This window comes from Haliotis rufescens, unplaced genomic scaffold (assembly GCF_023055435.1).
Source record: "Haliotis rufescens isolate VD_foot unplaced genomic scaffold, xgHalRufe1.0.p SCAF_1, whole genome shotgun sequence".
Classification (NCBI taxonomy): domain Eukaryota; kingdom Metazoa; phylum Mollusca; class Gastropoda; order Lepetellida; family Haliotidae; genus Haliotis; species Haliotis rufescens.
The window spans coordinates 37,979,110-37,995,615 of record NW_025963779.1 but is presented as its reverse complement, the minus strand read 5'-3'; the positions used below and the strand labels follow the sequence as shown (position 1 = coordinate 37,995,615).

The 16,506-nt window shown below is 36.7% G+C and overlaps 1 protein-coding gene across 4 annotated transcripts in view; it reads left to right on the top strand.

The window, feature by feature from the left end:
• Window positions 1–738: 738 nt before the first annotated feature.
• LOC124135728 overlaps window positions 739–16,506 on the top strand; it is a 40,619-nt gene continuing 24,851 nt past the window's right edge. Inside the window, exons 1-2 of one of the 4 annotated variants that reach the window (XM_046501231.2) lie at window positions 739–1,104; window positions 1,917–1,989. In XM_046501231.2, coding sequence (XP_046357187.1) covers window positions 1,966–1,989 — 24 coding nt within the window. In that variant the 5' untranslated portion in view covers window positions 739–1,104; window positions 1,917–1,965. Of the gene's footprint in view, window positions 1,105–1,324; window positions 1,528–1,670; window positions 1,990–16,506 lie in introns of those variants that run through there. The other 3 variants (XM_046501234.2, XM_046501233.2, XM_046501230.1) reach the window with 3 other exon arrangements.

The following is a 16,506-nucleotide window of genomic DNA, read 5'->3' as shown; positions in this document are numbered from 1 at the left end:
GGATAGAAATAAATAAAATCCTAATGGTGATGAAATAATGTAAACATGTATCTTTACTCCAATAAAAGTTTGATATTGGTTATTACTGTCTTCAGTATATTACAAGCAATACAATACATATGAACGGTCTTTTAAAATAATGAATTATTTTATTTGATATTTGATAAAGAGGCTACGTTCATGTAGTTACACAATTTATTAACTAAACTGTTTAACATGACTATGTAAAATATGTCATTTTCGATTATTCTATATATCACTTTTTATGGTCATCAGTTCTAAATGTTTAAGGAAATGACACCTGTTCGTGCAGACATTCCCTTGACAGGGTTTCTACTTGTCACTGACCAGCAGGCCAAAGCGAATCAGTTTTGGCAAATCAGGTAAAACGACTTTAGAATAAATAGCACCTAGGGTCAACGGGTAATGTTAACACTGTCATCAGAAAATGAACACTCCCGTGTAGAAATCTCGTGCAAAGGTATTGTTCTTTCCAAGGCGCCATTATGGAACACTCTTGACAGAATTAATCTGTTAACGTTGTTTCTGTTTAATGCTATCACCAACAGAATCAATTAATCCACAGCAAATCCATCAATAATAAATGATATAGGAGCTCGTCGTTTGAGTCTGTCCCACAATACGGCGCGCATAACTAACATATAATTCTGTTATTGACGAGGGAGCCAGGGTAAAGGCGGCCCGCAACACGCTCTGTTAATAGGAACCTAAGGGCGAAAACACTATTGAGCCCGCCCTTAATAAATACGGTCTATATTACAATCAATGTGATATGTGATTGACAAGTAGGACGAACGGCTCTTTAGCGAGGTGGGGGTGGTTACCGGTGGACCTGTGACGTCGTATTATAACTTCGTGATACATCTTACGCAGTTCCAAATCATTTGTGTTGTCAAACCGTTACTAGGATAACCCTACAACCAACACCTTCGCATCGGAACACAATTTATCGGCATATATGGGTGGTCAGTCCACTGCAGTGCACTTGTAGAGGCCAGGCGCAAAATGTATAGAGATCTACCAAAAATTGGTAACTTGAATTCAGGAGGCGATAGCAGGTGTATAAAGTGCTGAGATTATCAGGCAAGTGAAACCCTTTCTCTCTAAACCCTTTGTACTTCCTTCCTTTCTCCACGCTGCTCAGCCAGTTACCAGTCATCAACTGGTAGGGATCGTTAGGATGAGTAATTTGTCTTCTACTGCTTATTACGCTAAGAATATTGATTTAATGCTCATACCTGATTCACAAGGAAAATAACGCGTCCTTAGATTATTCAGCGATAAGCATCCATTAGGACTCACCCGCATTTTCCCCTTTCCGATGATGAACTGTTATGAAATTGCACGCTTGTTATGCCCAATGCTTACCAATGGGTGCGCTATTCTTAAACTATGTGAAATTCTTAGTATAGCCGAGAAAACAGCTCTAGTCTCTGTGATTGGCGCTCATTTTGGTTCTATTCATACCTGGCTGAGTTCATGGACTTTTATTTGAAAAGCAGGTTGGTGAGAGTGATGAATCCTTTCTATTTTAATAACACCCTCAACCCATACCGTTACATTCGTCTAAAAGTGAGCTTTATGGCCTATACCTTACTCGCCCCAGGGAACCCCTCCCTCTGATCTGTGTAGAACTAGCGAGTGAGTGCGATCTGTGCCAAGTCGACGTTGTTTCACCACCCACACCATCACTCTCGCATAAAGCGATGTACGTGTATTCTAGCTTAGCTTACGTGCGGCGACCAGCCTTTGGAACAGAGTGTCCTGCCGGGGCTATAGCATCTGACTGCGACACTGTGGCAAGATAGTGGACACCTTCACAGATGCTTGTCTCACGCCTAACTACCTGCATCTAAGGACTAAGCCTATGATCGCTCTATCTTTTTATGTTGCAGGCCTTTCTAGCCAAACGCTTCAAAGAGCGAGTGCGCTCATGTGGAAACTATGCAGATACTGACGTTTTCATGGGTGAGTGACATACTTTGAAATATTTTCTATACTTATTTTTCATAATTTCATTTTTCATATTGCAACTCATTCATAACATTTTTGTGATCACATCGCTTGTTTTTTTGTTTTATCTGCAAGAGCAATTACTCGCGCTATGTCAATTTGATGACTGTTTCACTGATCAAAGAATATGTTTTGTGAATGGCGCCTTGTTCCTAAATATAACCTTCGTAAATATGATTAGCGACACAAAGCGCGGGAAATATCTGATTCAATATTTGATCGTAATTCCATCCAGGAGAAAGTTAATGGATATTGTAAGCTGTCTCACTTCACGGGAAGAGACCGTGACCCTAATGCCCGCCTCAGTGTTATTTGTTGGATCAATAAGCATCGAGTAAAACATGACTTAATGTGTTAGTTTCTGCAACACGAATCCCCATTCGTCCCCATACCCATATAATTTCCCAACAGTAAGACAGTGGGTAAGCTTGAAGGAGTACAGCATGCCTAAGAAGCTTTAGGTATTGGCAGCCTATTGATCACAAACACCTTAAGCTCTGATAAGCATCACAAGGCTTTTCTTTTTGACTGAGGAGCACATCCAATACTAAGTTAACAATTTGTCTGGAAAACAGATGAAATGTCTATCAGGCCATGATATGTCAGCTTCCTATGAGGCAATTTATTTTAACAGATTACATTAGCTGCAGATCGAGCTAGCCTTTCAGACTTTGTCATCTTTCCAATACCATAAGAGTACTACAACGTCCCCTGGCGTAATAGGTATTAAGCACGCTCTTGAAACGTAGTCTTTGTTTTTCTTCCATTGATATTCGTCTTGGTAAAGTCTGCCTTAACGCAGTGCTTTCACTAGGAACACAACGTAGCACTTTTAACAACATATTCCAACGTAATAGTTTGCCATTTATCTGAAATTGCGCCTTCTCTTGGAACCTAAAAGAACAATCACCACCTTCTATTCTTCACGGTTCAGTGTTGGGCAATTTATGAGACCTGACGGTTGTCGATTCTTCAGGTAATTTGGTTCTCTACCTTTGACGGATTGTAATGTTTTATTCACATCAACCATATCATTTAAAGCCTACCCACCATTGATCGAAACATCTCAACATAGAGCAAGCTTTATCGATTGCCCTTGTTTGAGACTCGTGCACATGCCTAAAAGGGACACCCAGCCGTTCTTGCCACATGTGCTTCTGTAGAAATTTCTAGCGTGCCTTCATTAGTTCAAACCTATTGTTTTGTACTATTTTTGACAATGCACTGCAAGACCTTTCCCCAAACAGTGTTCTATCATTGAGTATATGGTTCATAGGGTAGAGCAATGTTAATGGGTTTGACTATTACCAGCAGGAAACATACGGCAGAAAATAAGGCCATTTGGGAGACAATAGGATGGCTGTTTCCGCATATCCTATTTAAAGAATTCGATCCTTAGATTATTTAAGACGTCATTATTACCGTCGACATACAACTTAATAATTGATTTCTGTGCAACAATCACGTGTGTATATGGCGGTATACCATAACAGTGCGTCTTATTTCGATCGTCCACAGTGTCCCTCGGGCGATTTGAATAGAATTACACAATAATTGAAAGATATATTCTGTCAAACTGTCTTCAGTTAAAACACAAGTAAAGATATATTCATATCCCGTCCATGAACATGGTGATTGGTTTAGGATTTTAGGTATTTTGCTATTATTTCCATTCATTTTGGCGGTAGGATTTGTCCACATTTCAGATTAAATGTTAACACCGTTCTGATTCTGTTAAATTGCTTTTAATGTGAATATTGTCGGTTTAAGATGTACGTGTTATGGTTGTACAGAATGGTTTATAGATATTTAAACACTGTAATTGTTGTGAAAGTATTTCAACCCTGAGCTGAACGTTCAAGTAATGTCGACCGGTAGCACTAGGTTCACTTACGCCCTGGCAGTGATACACTTGTGATTAGTAACAGTAATGCCTGAGGGTCATTCATACTCCTATCTATGTTATACTCATTCATGGCGACAGGAAAAGGATTATGTACATGAACCAGAAGATTTAAGTAAGTAGTTCTTTAAACGCCTGTTATACAGTGCTGACACACAATTCAGCATGTGAATGGAAAACGCTCTCATGTCGATTGGCAATGCGGGGGAGGATGTGTGAACGAACGTGTTCCTCCATTATCACTGAAACATCATTGGGCATTGATCGGATCATTGTCATACCATGTTTGGTGAAACAACAAAGCGTGAACTAGTGTAGGATGATGCCAAGTTGCCTGGAAGGACCTGTTTCAATAGAAAACATCGGTTCTAGTTTCAGTACAGTAGAAATGAATAATTTATTATTAAACATCGTTCTAGTTCCAGTACAGTCGAAATGAATAATTTATTAACACCTTTCATATTTGGTAGCAATTCAAGGTGGTATAAGTCATTTTTTTTCGCTCTGTGTTTTCAACGTCATTGTATTATCACAACCTTAATTCAGGCGATTTACTTTGTCTTCTGATACGTTACATTGCGTAGGATAAACTGTTCCTCACAAGTGTGATGTGCGTTTCATAAATCTTTCAATGCCTTTGTAAAATCACAATACTTTCTTACGGGGATTAGTCTTCGAGCCATAACTGAGACCCCAAAGCATTATTAACACTCTGACGACTCTACAAAGGGATTTGTACCACGTAAGTCGATAAGTTTGCTATCGTTCAGGACAGAACTATCAACCCGTGAGAATTCATTTGAATTTATGAATGTCTACGTTTGTCCATTTCACCTCATCAGAATAATAGAACTGACTGTATTTCAGTTGTGTTCATGGCAATATACTGCGTAGGCTTCATTTGATTAATCTGTGTATGCATATATTTTGTAAATTTCTGACCACATATGTCATTGAAGACATGGTCTGGGGCATTATGTCATGATGGGATTTGCTTAGCATTTTCGCCAACACCTGGTGTCATCACTGATTTTCATTGATCCATTCATATACTTTTCACAACTGTGCTGCCTTTTGCGCCCTGTGGATTCTGTTTCGACAGAAAAGACTGATTATTCTCTGGCGTTGATGTTTACTATCACCTTGGTTGGTTTGGATGGTGTTCGCTTTGGAATGGTAATAACAGGAGTGATGACTAAGAATTATTCGTTTTTCTTCAAATCAGACAGTGAAACAATGGGCCAATTCAACCCAATTATGACTGTTGTTGTTTTCGTTGAAGTTAGCTTATGTATGACCAGGAAACGCTACACCATTATGGAACCTTAATGTTTCGAACTGTACTTAGTATATTGCGTTCAAGATGCAATAGCATAATTCGTTCTCAACGGTCAGAATTTGAAGTATAGGATAATAATAATAATATATCTTCTGGACATTGAAACATATTTCCTCTCTATGCATTGATGTTAGTGTGGTGCAAACAGCTCGGTTTTACCACTGACCTGAAGGCAACCTGTTCAGCAAGCTGGCATCATTAACATGTTAAGACATGCTGCTTCGAAAGGATTATCCAGTATATATATCTATGTGGAATGTCCCTGCTTTCCATCACATGGCAGCCTTGTCGCTTCAGTCATGAATCTGGAAGAATACGAAATGTGAAGGTGGTGATACTTACGTATGATACGTGGTACAATCTATTCACACGAACATGCTCGTAATTCATAAAGTGAGATTTTAGTGAATTAGCCAACAGTGAGCTCAAATATATGGTTATGACAATGACATTTATCATCCAAAACTGGCTTCCACACGAGATATCAGTTGGATAAGACCAAGAATATCTCCAAGGAGATATCGCCGCAATGAATTGCATCATAATGTTTTGCAAACCATTGTGACGTCATTTGATTTTCACGACGCCACAGTTACATGCCATCACTGATCTCACTGCCACTGAAGCTGGTTAGCTTTACTTTGTACATTCAATAAATTGGTTATTGCTGTTTATGAACTAAACTACGTTGGAAGAATGATCATGGATACAAAAGTAAAACGTTTATTGACTCGTTTTGATTTTTCTGATATCAAAACACAATCGGGTGACAGTCTCTATCCATGTACATACAACAAAACGCTAAACGTGGTCCGTATTCTTCAGCGAAATGAAAGCTCTCAGATCCAAATCATTCTAGACCATATTCTCCATGGATGCATATGCTAGTATCAATACCAATACATATATGTAGAACCACGACATTTATTTATGTGTGAGTGCGATGTTTAGAGACTTCAGAATCCATAGTTAGTGACTTTCATATTCTCTTCAGATATTTACATAACATATCGATTATTTATTAAATAGAGACGTTGCACAATATGGAAAATATGTGCTTATCAAATTTGTTTCGATGACGACTGGCGTCATTAGAATATATCAAATGTAATAAATATTTCTCAACCTGGGGACATTCATGCTCTTTTGTGTTAAACACTGTTCTTTTTCTCGCTGATATATGTCAATTTCTTATTGCACCCTTCTTATTAACTATATCTGTAGCTAGGGGAGATTATCTGTATGTGACAATAATAGGTCACGTCTGTAATATATTATTGAAAATATTGATATCGTTTTTCCTACATGCTTCAGTAACCATGCCCCTACTGTAACTCTGGCCTGTATTCGTGAATGTGATACAATTATCTATTATTAATATATGTATTCAATAAAGCTGTGTGTAGGTGGAGTATCATCGATCAGAAAAGGTCTGCTTTTATACCATCTATTATTGGAAAGGTTCTTATCGAGCGGTATACATTTTATTTCAAAGTAAACATTCTGATAATTGATTCAGGTAAAACGCTTTTATGTGTAGCGTGTAAACTCTGTATGGGCTTTGTGTGATGTTTTGTGGTGAACATTTGATGCTGAATTGTTAAATATTGATGTATGATTTCAATTTGTAGATAGCTTGTAAAGTATTTAATTACATTAAGCAGATACCAATGTATTCAACAAACTAGTCAGTGATGCTCACAATTCATGACACTTCATCTCTACGCACCATAAATTCCAGTTCCGACCTGTCTGTTAATCTGCCAAATTGAAATTGGTTATACGATCTAGCGTATAACCTGCTTTGTTTCTGAGGAACCGGTTTTCAATTATCAAGATCCAGTCCTCTCTACGGTTGTTTCAATAATCAAAACATATAATGCGAAACACAATTATATGCTTAAAACATTTTGTACATGTCCCCGAAACTATTTCACTCAAGGCGTTTGTAGGCTTTTCAAACGATTCCACTACAAGTTCTTTTTCCAACGAAGTATTTTGCTACTCCTAATCACAGGGTCCAGTGTAGTTTATCATCTCAAAACTTATTGTTGAATCATTCCCCAAGTGACATCGATTCATGTTTAGCGTTAACTAAACAATAGTATGGATCGGAGTTACATGTTTAGAATGCACACTGGTATTTTTGTGTTGGTTGATGTTAGGGTATTAAAAACTTAACTATGAATATGTAACTGCGCTGTATCCAGTTATGAAGACTTTTGACATTTGAAACACGGGCAGCCTTCTCTCTATGCCTCTATTATTGCTGCTTTATGCACTATTTTTAGTTATGAACATAAGTGAGAAACAATAAAGGTTCTAAATGACCTTTCATTGATGATGCCAAGGGCCTAGACATCAATGAACAGCTAATCTTCTTTGCAATTTACGATTCTCTCTTCTTATCTAAGTTTTATTCAAAGTTGATTGCAATATGTACAAAAAATACATTTCTTATTGATAAGTTCTCATTCATGTATCATTGCCTATAGAAAAATAAGATTCTGTTATCAAAAATATATTTGCGAATTATCTTTGCAAAACCCGTTTCGTTATATTGCGTACAATGTGTTTTTACATAATTTTTAAGAGACTGCTAGTCGAGTTTCGATTGTTGGCAAGTCCAGTGCCATATACTTATACCTCTACGTTACTGTGTAGTGTCAACGTTTCAGAATACATTGCTATTGGCATTTGTACAAGTAGATGTTGTTCTGCATATTTTCAATGCTCTGTAAATGATATGATGCCCAATACCTTTGTCATTTTTATCACATTTTTATTGCTGTCTGACTATTGGGGTATATGTTAGTTCCTATATAAACACAACTGACATTCAGAACCTCTGGACCATTCTATAAATGTATTAGATATATGGATTCTTGCAGTCCCCAATTGCCATTCAGCTATGTTAATCGACTTCAATTCATGGATCGAAGTAAGCAGCGCGTATTGTATTACGTCAGTTGCTTCGATTATAGAGTACTGATAGTGTTTTTCCACAAGTGCTGTGAAAACATAAAACACGCATCGGAAATTAGTGGAAAATGTCTATAGTAGGAAAGGCAAAATGAAGAATGTTTGGCTATACAAAATAAAGGTATATCTGAACGTTAACCATATCGTAATTTATAAACCGAACCTTCGTACAGAGCTTTAATATTTAACGATTAACGTCGTTCTCTCGGTATGCCACGGTCTAGCAAGGACTATAATGGAGAGTCTGACCTTTTTCCTATGTTAAAGTAGGGATTATTGCAGTAGGTAGAAATCTTTGACCTTCTTGGGCTTTCTAATCATCTCCTTTACACGGACTTAGCTTTTGTTAACACAGCTCATAACTATGCCATTACCAAGCCACTTATTCACCTAATGTCCTTTACTTAATGTTATTTCTATAGCTAAGTTACTCGATGTCTTTCGGTTGCGGAATAAATATTGTATCTTAAGACTATTCTTAGGGAGGAATATATGTAAATTAGTTTATACAGTTATAATGGTATCACAACTAGTGGACTTTACATCACTCATGTCACAACTTTTTTACTTCAAATTAAACATCTTGAGTCAAAACATTGTTATTGGGTGATAGTGTATGATACCCAGTGTTAATTCAATTGGGAGTTGCATCGCTATATGACGACCTAAACATACTCGAGCCTGGATCAGACAAACCAATGCTTCTTAGCATGAGCAAAGGTCGTGTACCAGGAAACACAATTAATTAGGTAACACATTGTATGTCGTCCGATTTCCTTTCTATGGGGACCCTACAATTACAGGTAATGGAGATCAATATTTAGTCTGACCCAGTGTGAGTGAGGACAACTTTTCAATTATTATGTATGATTAAAAAGAAACAAAGATCAGAAAAACGAAAACGTTACTACTCAAAATTGCTCGTGTAACCTGAAATCCACATTAGGTGTCATCTAAAAAGATATATTATATCAATCGGGTTCTCATAACGGGAAAATCAATATGCGTGACAATGTTTACTTTCTCAAAGCCTCGGTCGCCCACATCAAAGGGTGGATATTTGTTGATATTGTACAGGGTAGCTGTAGGGTTTTGGCACGTAGTAAGCTTCCATCTGACAACCGTAAGTGAAGTTAACTGGTAATTTTGTGTAAATATATGCAGTTATGCTAGTTTGATCAAAGCTTCGTTCGTGTATGATTATTGGTTTTGGAACTGGGTCTTGGCGTATGTATTGTACTTCGGGAGGTAACGACTTGCATGCATAATATTGATAAAAGGATGTATAATTTCACTTTGTTTTTTGTTTTATAACACACCATTACGAAAAGGATTTCAATATATATATTCAATTTGCTGCTCCTATTCGTAAACTATATTAATTTTTGCCCAAAGTCATCAATCAGGTAGTTAACGTGGGAGATATTCAGTGACTAGTTGTAGATGGCGTCGGTTACAAATCCGATTGTATAAAACCTTTCGTTGATAAACCTGGTGCCTCAGACCCCTCAGGTGGTGAATCCGATAGTCTTACCTCCCTCGTTGATAAGCCTTGTGCCAAAAATACATTTTAGGTGACGAACCCGAGTTAAAATCATTCAATGTTAAAAAAACCTAGCAGGTTTATTTGTGCCTAAAAAACTCATTAATCCGACACCCCATTCTCCCAAGCTGATAACCTTGGTGCCCAATGCAACCGATTAGTATGATGAACCAACTCTAAAGCCCTTTGTTGATATCTAGATTGTCGTTATAAAAGGCTACACTTTGGTTTTGCACTTCAGTGCCCTTCAGGGTTATCGCGACCCCTATATGTTCTGAGGTGTCTGACCAGTAACCCATTTCCGCCAATTAATATTACGTTCCTCTGTATTCTTCAAAGTAAGAGGATGTTATTCGTGGTACAGATTATACTACGACGTGGCTATTTTTAACCATCACCACCTTACATTATTTAAAACAGCTCCTGCTCAACACCTGCATTTTAATGTCCCTGTGTTTCTTCAAAAAGACAGTAAAACGTCACGACATGGTCTGTGGGACACAGCTACTCGAATTTGCTGTTTGATTCCTTATTTCGCTCACGTCACAACTCACGTTAAATCAATATACCTTGCACAATATACTGAAGTTAATATAGACTACGTCTTTGTTGTGCTTGATGTGGTGTCAATGGTAGCCTGCTGTAGATGAATACTTTATAAGCCCAATGATCTATACCTCAGTTCTGAACTCAAATGATAGCTCAAAGTATCACTCGTAAGTCTAATCAGTAAGAAATGAAATAGCGTTCATCTCTGTTGGAGGTATTGTTTTGCAGTAATTTCAGCCATTGTAATGTCGTGGTGTCAAGGTTCCCTGGCGCGCAAGATTAAATTGTCCAGATGGAGAGGTTTCATTGAGACGATAAGATGCATAAAGTGAAATTGCCAACAGTAGTATAGATTATGGGGGTACTGGAGCACACCACTTTGACCAGATATAGGCCCTGAAACTGCTTACATGGCTTTTATAAATTATGTGATGATTGTCATGTATCAAGATGCCACCATGTATCGAGGAAATCTTTAAACCAAATTGTAATGAAAATATTCTCCATTATTTTTACTCATACACATACCATTATTTCAGATATATTTATATTCAACATTTCTGCTTGTTCAGTTCTTCGTTCATTTTACTAGGAGACCAGACTGTAAACTCTTCTTCACAATTGGAAAGAAACAATTGATAACCCGTATTTGGATGGTTAGACATCCAATATAAGAGATACGCCTTGTGGTAATTCTCGCCACTTGATAATTTTATCTTGGAGCGTGAATGTTTTTATAGCTTTTTCAAGTTCTTCTTTGTTGGCTTGTAATTGTTATACCCAGCAATAGGAGTTCAAATATACCCATCCTTCATCTCACCTAATACCTGTTTATTTACTGTGCTGTGCAATGGATTATCTTTTGGGTAATCACTTGTATCATACATATCTATTTATACATAACTTTATACACATCATCAGTTTGTATTTCCATTAACAAAGAATCTGTATCAGTCAAGAATGCTTATACCAACATATACTTGTCTGTTGAATTTTATATATTACTCTTCCTCATATTCAATGCCACTAAGATATTATCAAATATTTTACTTCTGTTAAAAGCTGGACTAGATATTAGTTTTCTAACTCTTTCTTCCTCTTTAGATCTGTCCAATTTAACATCAACACACTTTCTTAGATTCTCCATAGTTTGACCAAATACTGACCTATTCATGAGCATATATAGAATCTTTTCGAAATTGCTCGTAGCCATCTTTCTTAAATCTGTGTTCAGGCTTATATAAAGTTCCATCCAAAGGCTTTGATCAAACTTATGAAGTCTGTGTCTGTTTAATCTTTCAGGAGCTAGCGGATAACGGTTATGGTGTTCATGTAAATTTGTAGGGTATACTAAGTTAACTTCTAGAATGTACCCTTATCAGCATATTTTGGGAATATTATTCACATCGACATTGTCTACCCACTCAAAGCCACCTGTTGGTAAAGACAGACTCATAGACCATCCATACAAGTTGTTGGCGAGATATAATGTGTGTGTAGAAGGTTTGCTCAAATCATATCCTTCTACTAATTTATTATTGGCCTTAGAATATATTTTCGCTGTCACTGATATACCACCACTTTATCCTTTCTAAATAAGCAAGTGCATATCATAATCAGTAAGTAGTTTTAGTTCTACACTGGTCTTTTTCAACAATGCATAACATGAGAGTCCGCGACTGGAATAGTACCACGCTGCATCCAAGCCATATTGATTTGAACAGGTCCTTCTAAATATCTCAACCATATCAGCGAGTTATAGTACATCAGTTTTTAAGAAGTGATCATGATAATCACCTAAATTCTTACAGCCTATTTTATCATGTTTATTAATAGCATCAATTATTTTGGATTTTGTTAAGTTACTAAAGAATGATTACATTGGTGGTAATTAAGTTTTGTCAAATCTAGACCTATCATCCATATATTGGTAAGGACACATACCCTGTCTCAGCAGCAAATGTAAAGTTAACTGATCAGTATATTGGTATGCTATAGCAATGTCATCAGGATTGTTTGCTTTAGCTAAACTGTCCCGAGAAGATAACATAAACTGTACACTTTCTATGAATCTTAGTCCATTACTTTGTTTTGTTCTCGCTTTCCCATTCTTGTCTGTGTAATGTTTATTTTAGGTCAAAGAGAATGATATTTTTCTTTCCATATTATTAGGATTACACGTTAAACCACCATCAGTCTTTGAGATAGTTTGCATGATGAGATGAGAATCATAACCTCTAACATTATGAAATACAACGGGAATTGGTATTGTTTTGGTATTCATTTAAGTTTTAAGTTACACTCGTAACTCGTACATTTGCGACTTCTCAGTATTTACCTGTTATGTGACAATGATCTCTCACAGAATCCCCATACAGGGGTTTATTACAAACATAAAAGCTCCTTTGCTTCATTTTGGCCCGCCAATCATCCTTTGTCATACACATGGATTTCTTATGTGATACATTTTCACTGGTAATTCTCTCTACATTTTGTAGAGATTCCAGGAAATTTTACTTTACTTTGTCTGAATTACAACAAACACTCGACTGTCAGAAAACTCAAAGCTTAGGCAAGAAGTCGTGGGCTGAGAAGTTATTCTCAAATGAGAAAAGTTGAATTGATTAATTTACTGAATGACAACAGCAAACAAGTTATTAAAAATGATGAACCGGTCGAGTTACGATTTGTTGCCACAGATCATGCTGTTGGTAAATATCTAAGAGGTAGGAAGATGACTATTAATTCCAATATGGATGTTAATGACGTTAAACCCATCATTTCGAGCAAGATTCATAAGGAGTTAATTTGAAAAGCATAAAATATCAGCTAACAGTTAAAATGTCATTAAGTAAAGATAACACGGGTGACAGTGTTGAACATACTGTTCGTTATTTCAGGAACAACCAAGAAGTAATAACTGAATCGAGTTCTATAGGTTTGTCATGAGATATATCATTTCAACAGATACAAGAAACTTTAGGGCGATGGACTAATAGAGGTTCAGTTTGGGTTGTAGGATAGAATTGATACTTTATATTTAGATCTAGCAACTTAAATGCCTTTGAAAGGTGGATCTAATATAGATTTACCCCCAAATAATCAGAAAAAACATTGCAAAATTAACGTTAAAAATAATGATGATAACTGTTTAAGATGGGCATTTAGATCTGCTATATTACCAGCAAACAAACATGCAGATAGGCCATCAAGCAAATCCACCAAATGATGGGACTCAACTTTGATGGTATAGATGCGCCTACACCACCTTGCAAGTTCATAACGTAGAATAATTTGCCCCTAAGTACTGGGCGCATTTTCCACCAGTTTCTACAGCCGCTAGTCTTTCTCTATGTTGTTGTATAGATTTATTTGCAATAGTGGTGGACTCATCTTGGATGGGTACATCTTGGAGCAGTTGTTCAAGAAGTTGAACACATTCCATCTGTTCTAATATACACTAGCTTATATTTAATTCTAAATAAAAAATATGAAATATCCAATACAACCAGAAATAATAAACTGTTGTAAAAGAATGATTTTTTTCCACCACATTATTGTATAAGCAACTGGTTGTCAATTTGCTATGCATTTGCTTTATTTTGCTAAGCAGTTGTTAAGCAATTGTATGAGCAGCTGGTTGTTCAGTTGTTAATATGAGCTTAGAGTGCTTGGTTTCTGGTTACAGCTTTTGAACTTGATCTCGCTCTCTCTTGATAGGAATAACATCATTTTCACGTAGACATTCCTCAAATGAATCTCAAATGAAACAGGGCATTCCATCGTATCTGCTCTCTGAGATCTTCAGGACTGAATGGTATTTTTGAGTAAGTACCCAAGAACTTTGTTCAATATTTCGACCCAAGAATGCTAAATAAGAAGGCATATCTTTCTTTTTTTGTAAGTTCTTTACTCGCACTGAAGTCGTCTATAATAAAAAGGGTTGGTTCTTCCATGAATTTGTCATGGCACGCTCATTAACAGTCTTGTAAACGTTCACATGGATCAACTTTGTTCACTGCAGGATCCTCCATTACCCATTGTCTTGATCGATATGTTTTAGTAACTTTCACGTTTGGGCATAGAATAATAATATGCTCGAAAAAAATGTAATAATGGCCTAGAATAATATCGAGAATAAAAGCTGTTTTACCACAATCCGTTTGACCACATATGATAGGGCAGTGAGGTTCTTTTGGTAAAATATTATTAATTGATTGGACGAATCTTCAGTTTTGTATATTAATTTTGAGCATCAATTATCACATACTCACATAATGACAAACATAATCAAATATAAGTTTAATTTGCCAGCCATTTCAGACTTCTTCGTTATCTGTATAGTGACACCCACATCTGTTGTTTGCACGTCAAGCCATAGCGCATGATTCACCCAGTGAGACATCTACAAGAGCCAGATCTTTTGCGACCTCGTTTACTTCCGGACTACGTATTATAGAAGATATTTTTTTAACTTCATCCCACTGTTGATATGCTTGCATGCCTTGACTCTATAACCGATTAGGCGCACCCTCGATAGTCACTTTAGTAATTTGGGGGTTGTAGAATTCCTCGGTATCTCTGTAATCTGGCGTTACAGGATCTTGGGACAAGATTAAAATACCCTTCAAGGATCTAGCTGGTCCATTCAGGTTGATGTTCCACAGCGTATTACGTTTGTCATACAAAATGGCTAAACTTCCAGTATACTGGTTGCGAATATGTCTCACTAATTCGGGATCTGTTATCATATCATACTCCATTGAGATATTGTCAATGGAATAGCAATCTTCTTTGCCACAAGTGGCTCTGATTACTTTGTCATTAAAAGTGGGTTCATATTCTAAACTATCACCTAGTTAGTTATGCTTGGTAGAAACGCATGTGACTCGCTTGTAATTCAAAGTCGAGTGGAAAATAGAACCGGTTATCTAGTGCATCGTCTATAACCTTATCTTCTAAAAAACTATCAACATCAATGGAGGAATCTGATCTTGGAGTCACAGAAGGATTTGATTAACCTGGTATTCAAGACAAGTTAGATGTTTTACACTTGCAAAATGGTGTATACAAGCGGAAAGAAGTTATATTTACTCCTACTGGTGCAGCACCTAATCTAGGAGATTTCAATGATTTTGAGGTTAGAAACCCAAGTAATAACACCAAGTACAATGTTACCCATCCTGATGATAATAAATCGACCGGCTTCTAAATTATACTTGGGGCTTATAGTCCATCAGAACGTACAAGTGTTTTCATTGCTCAACTACTTGAGAAACCAGGCCATATGTTAATGATACGCACTGTTTTAAAAAATGTTAGCTTATATTTGGAAACTGAATTTGAGACTCTACACTTTATATTGAAGTTTTGCTTGTGGATGCATCAGAAGATGTCCTTAAGGTATTACCGGGTCGAGGCCTTAACTGGGGCAAAAGACATGAGAGACAACATTGTAGCATTTTTATAATATCATCAAGAGTTATCTTTATAAGCCTTGGGGGGGGGGGGGGGGGGGGTCCAGTTTGACACTTGGATTATTTCACTCACTAGGATATGAATGCCTTATAATATACATCTAATGAGGTTGATGTATAGTCTCAAGACAGTGTCATTGGGCCATTTTAAGACTCTTTTTATAATATAATATACATTATTGATTTATATACTGCGCTCGATGAAGTGTTTGAAAAGTTGGATACTGTTGATGGATTTCGATTACAACTAATATGTGAAATTAAAAAGAAACTGGAGAAGGAGCGAGAGTCATGAATTGAGTTGTATAAAAAGTATCATAGAGCTGTGAATGCTCTTGATGGAGTTGAGACTGCACTTTTAGTAACTAGCATGGGTTTGGTGTTGCTGGTGATGGTTTATTGTCAACTATAATCACTGTGCCTATCGTACCTGGTATGGAAGTAGTGGCGGGAGTCTCTGGAGTGGCAGGAATAGCTCTTTAATTTTTTTCAAGCAAGGGATTCAATAAAATTCTCGTAACACAAGTGACATTAATGAAGATGAGAAAAACAAGTTCAAAGAACAAGCTCACCAAGCATTCCGTACCAAATTCAGAGATTAAGAATAAATTATTTCCTCGATATAGAGTGGCATCTTGATACATGACTATCATTGGATCGTCATCACATACTTAATAAA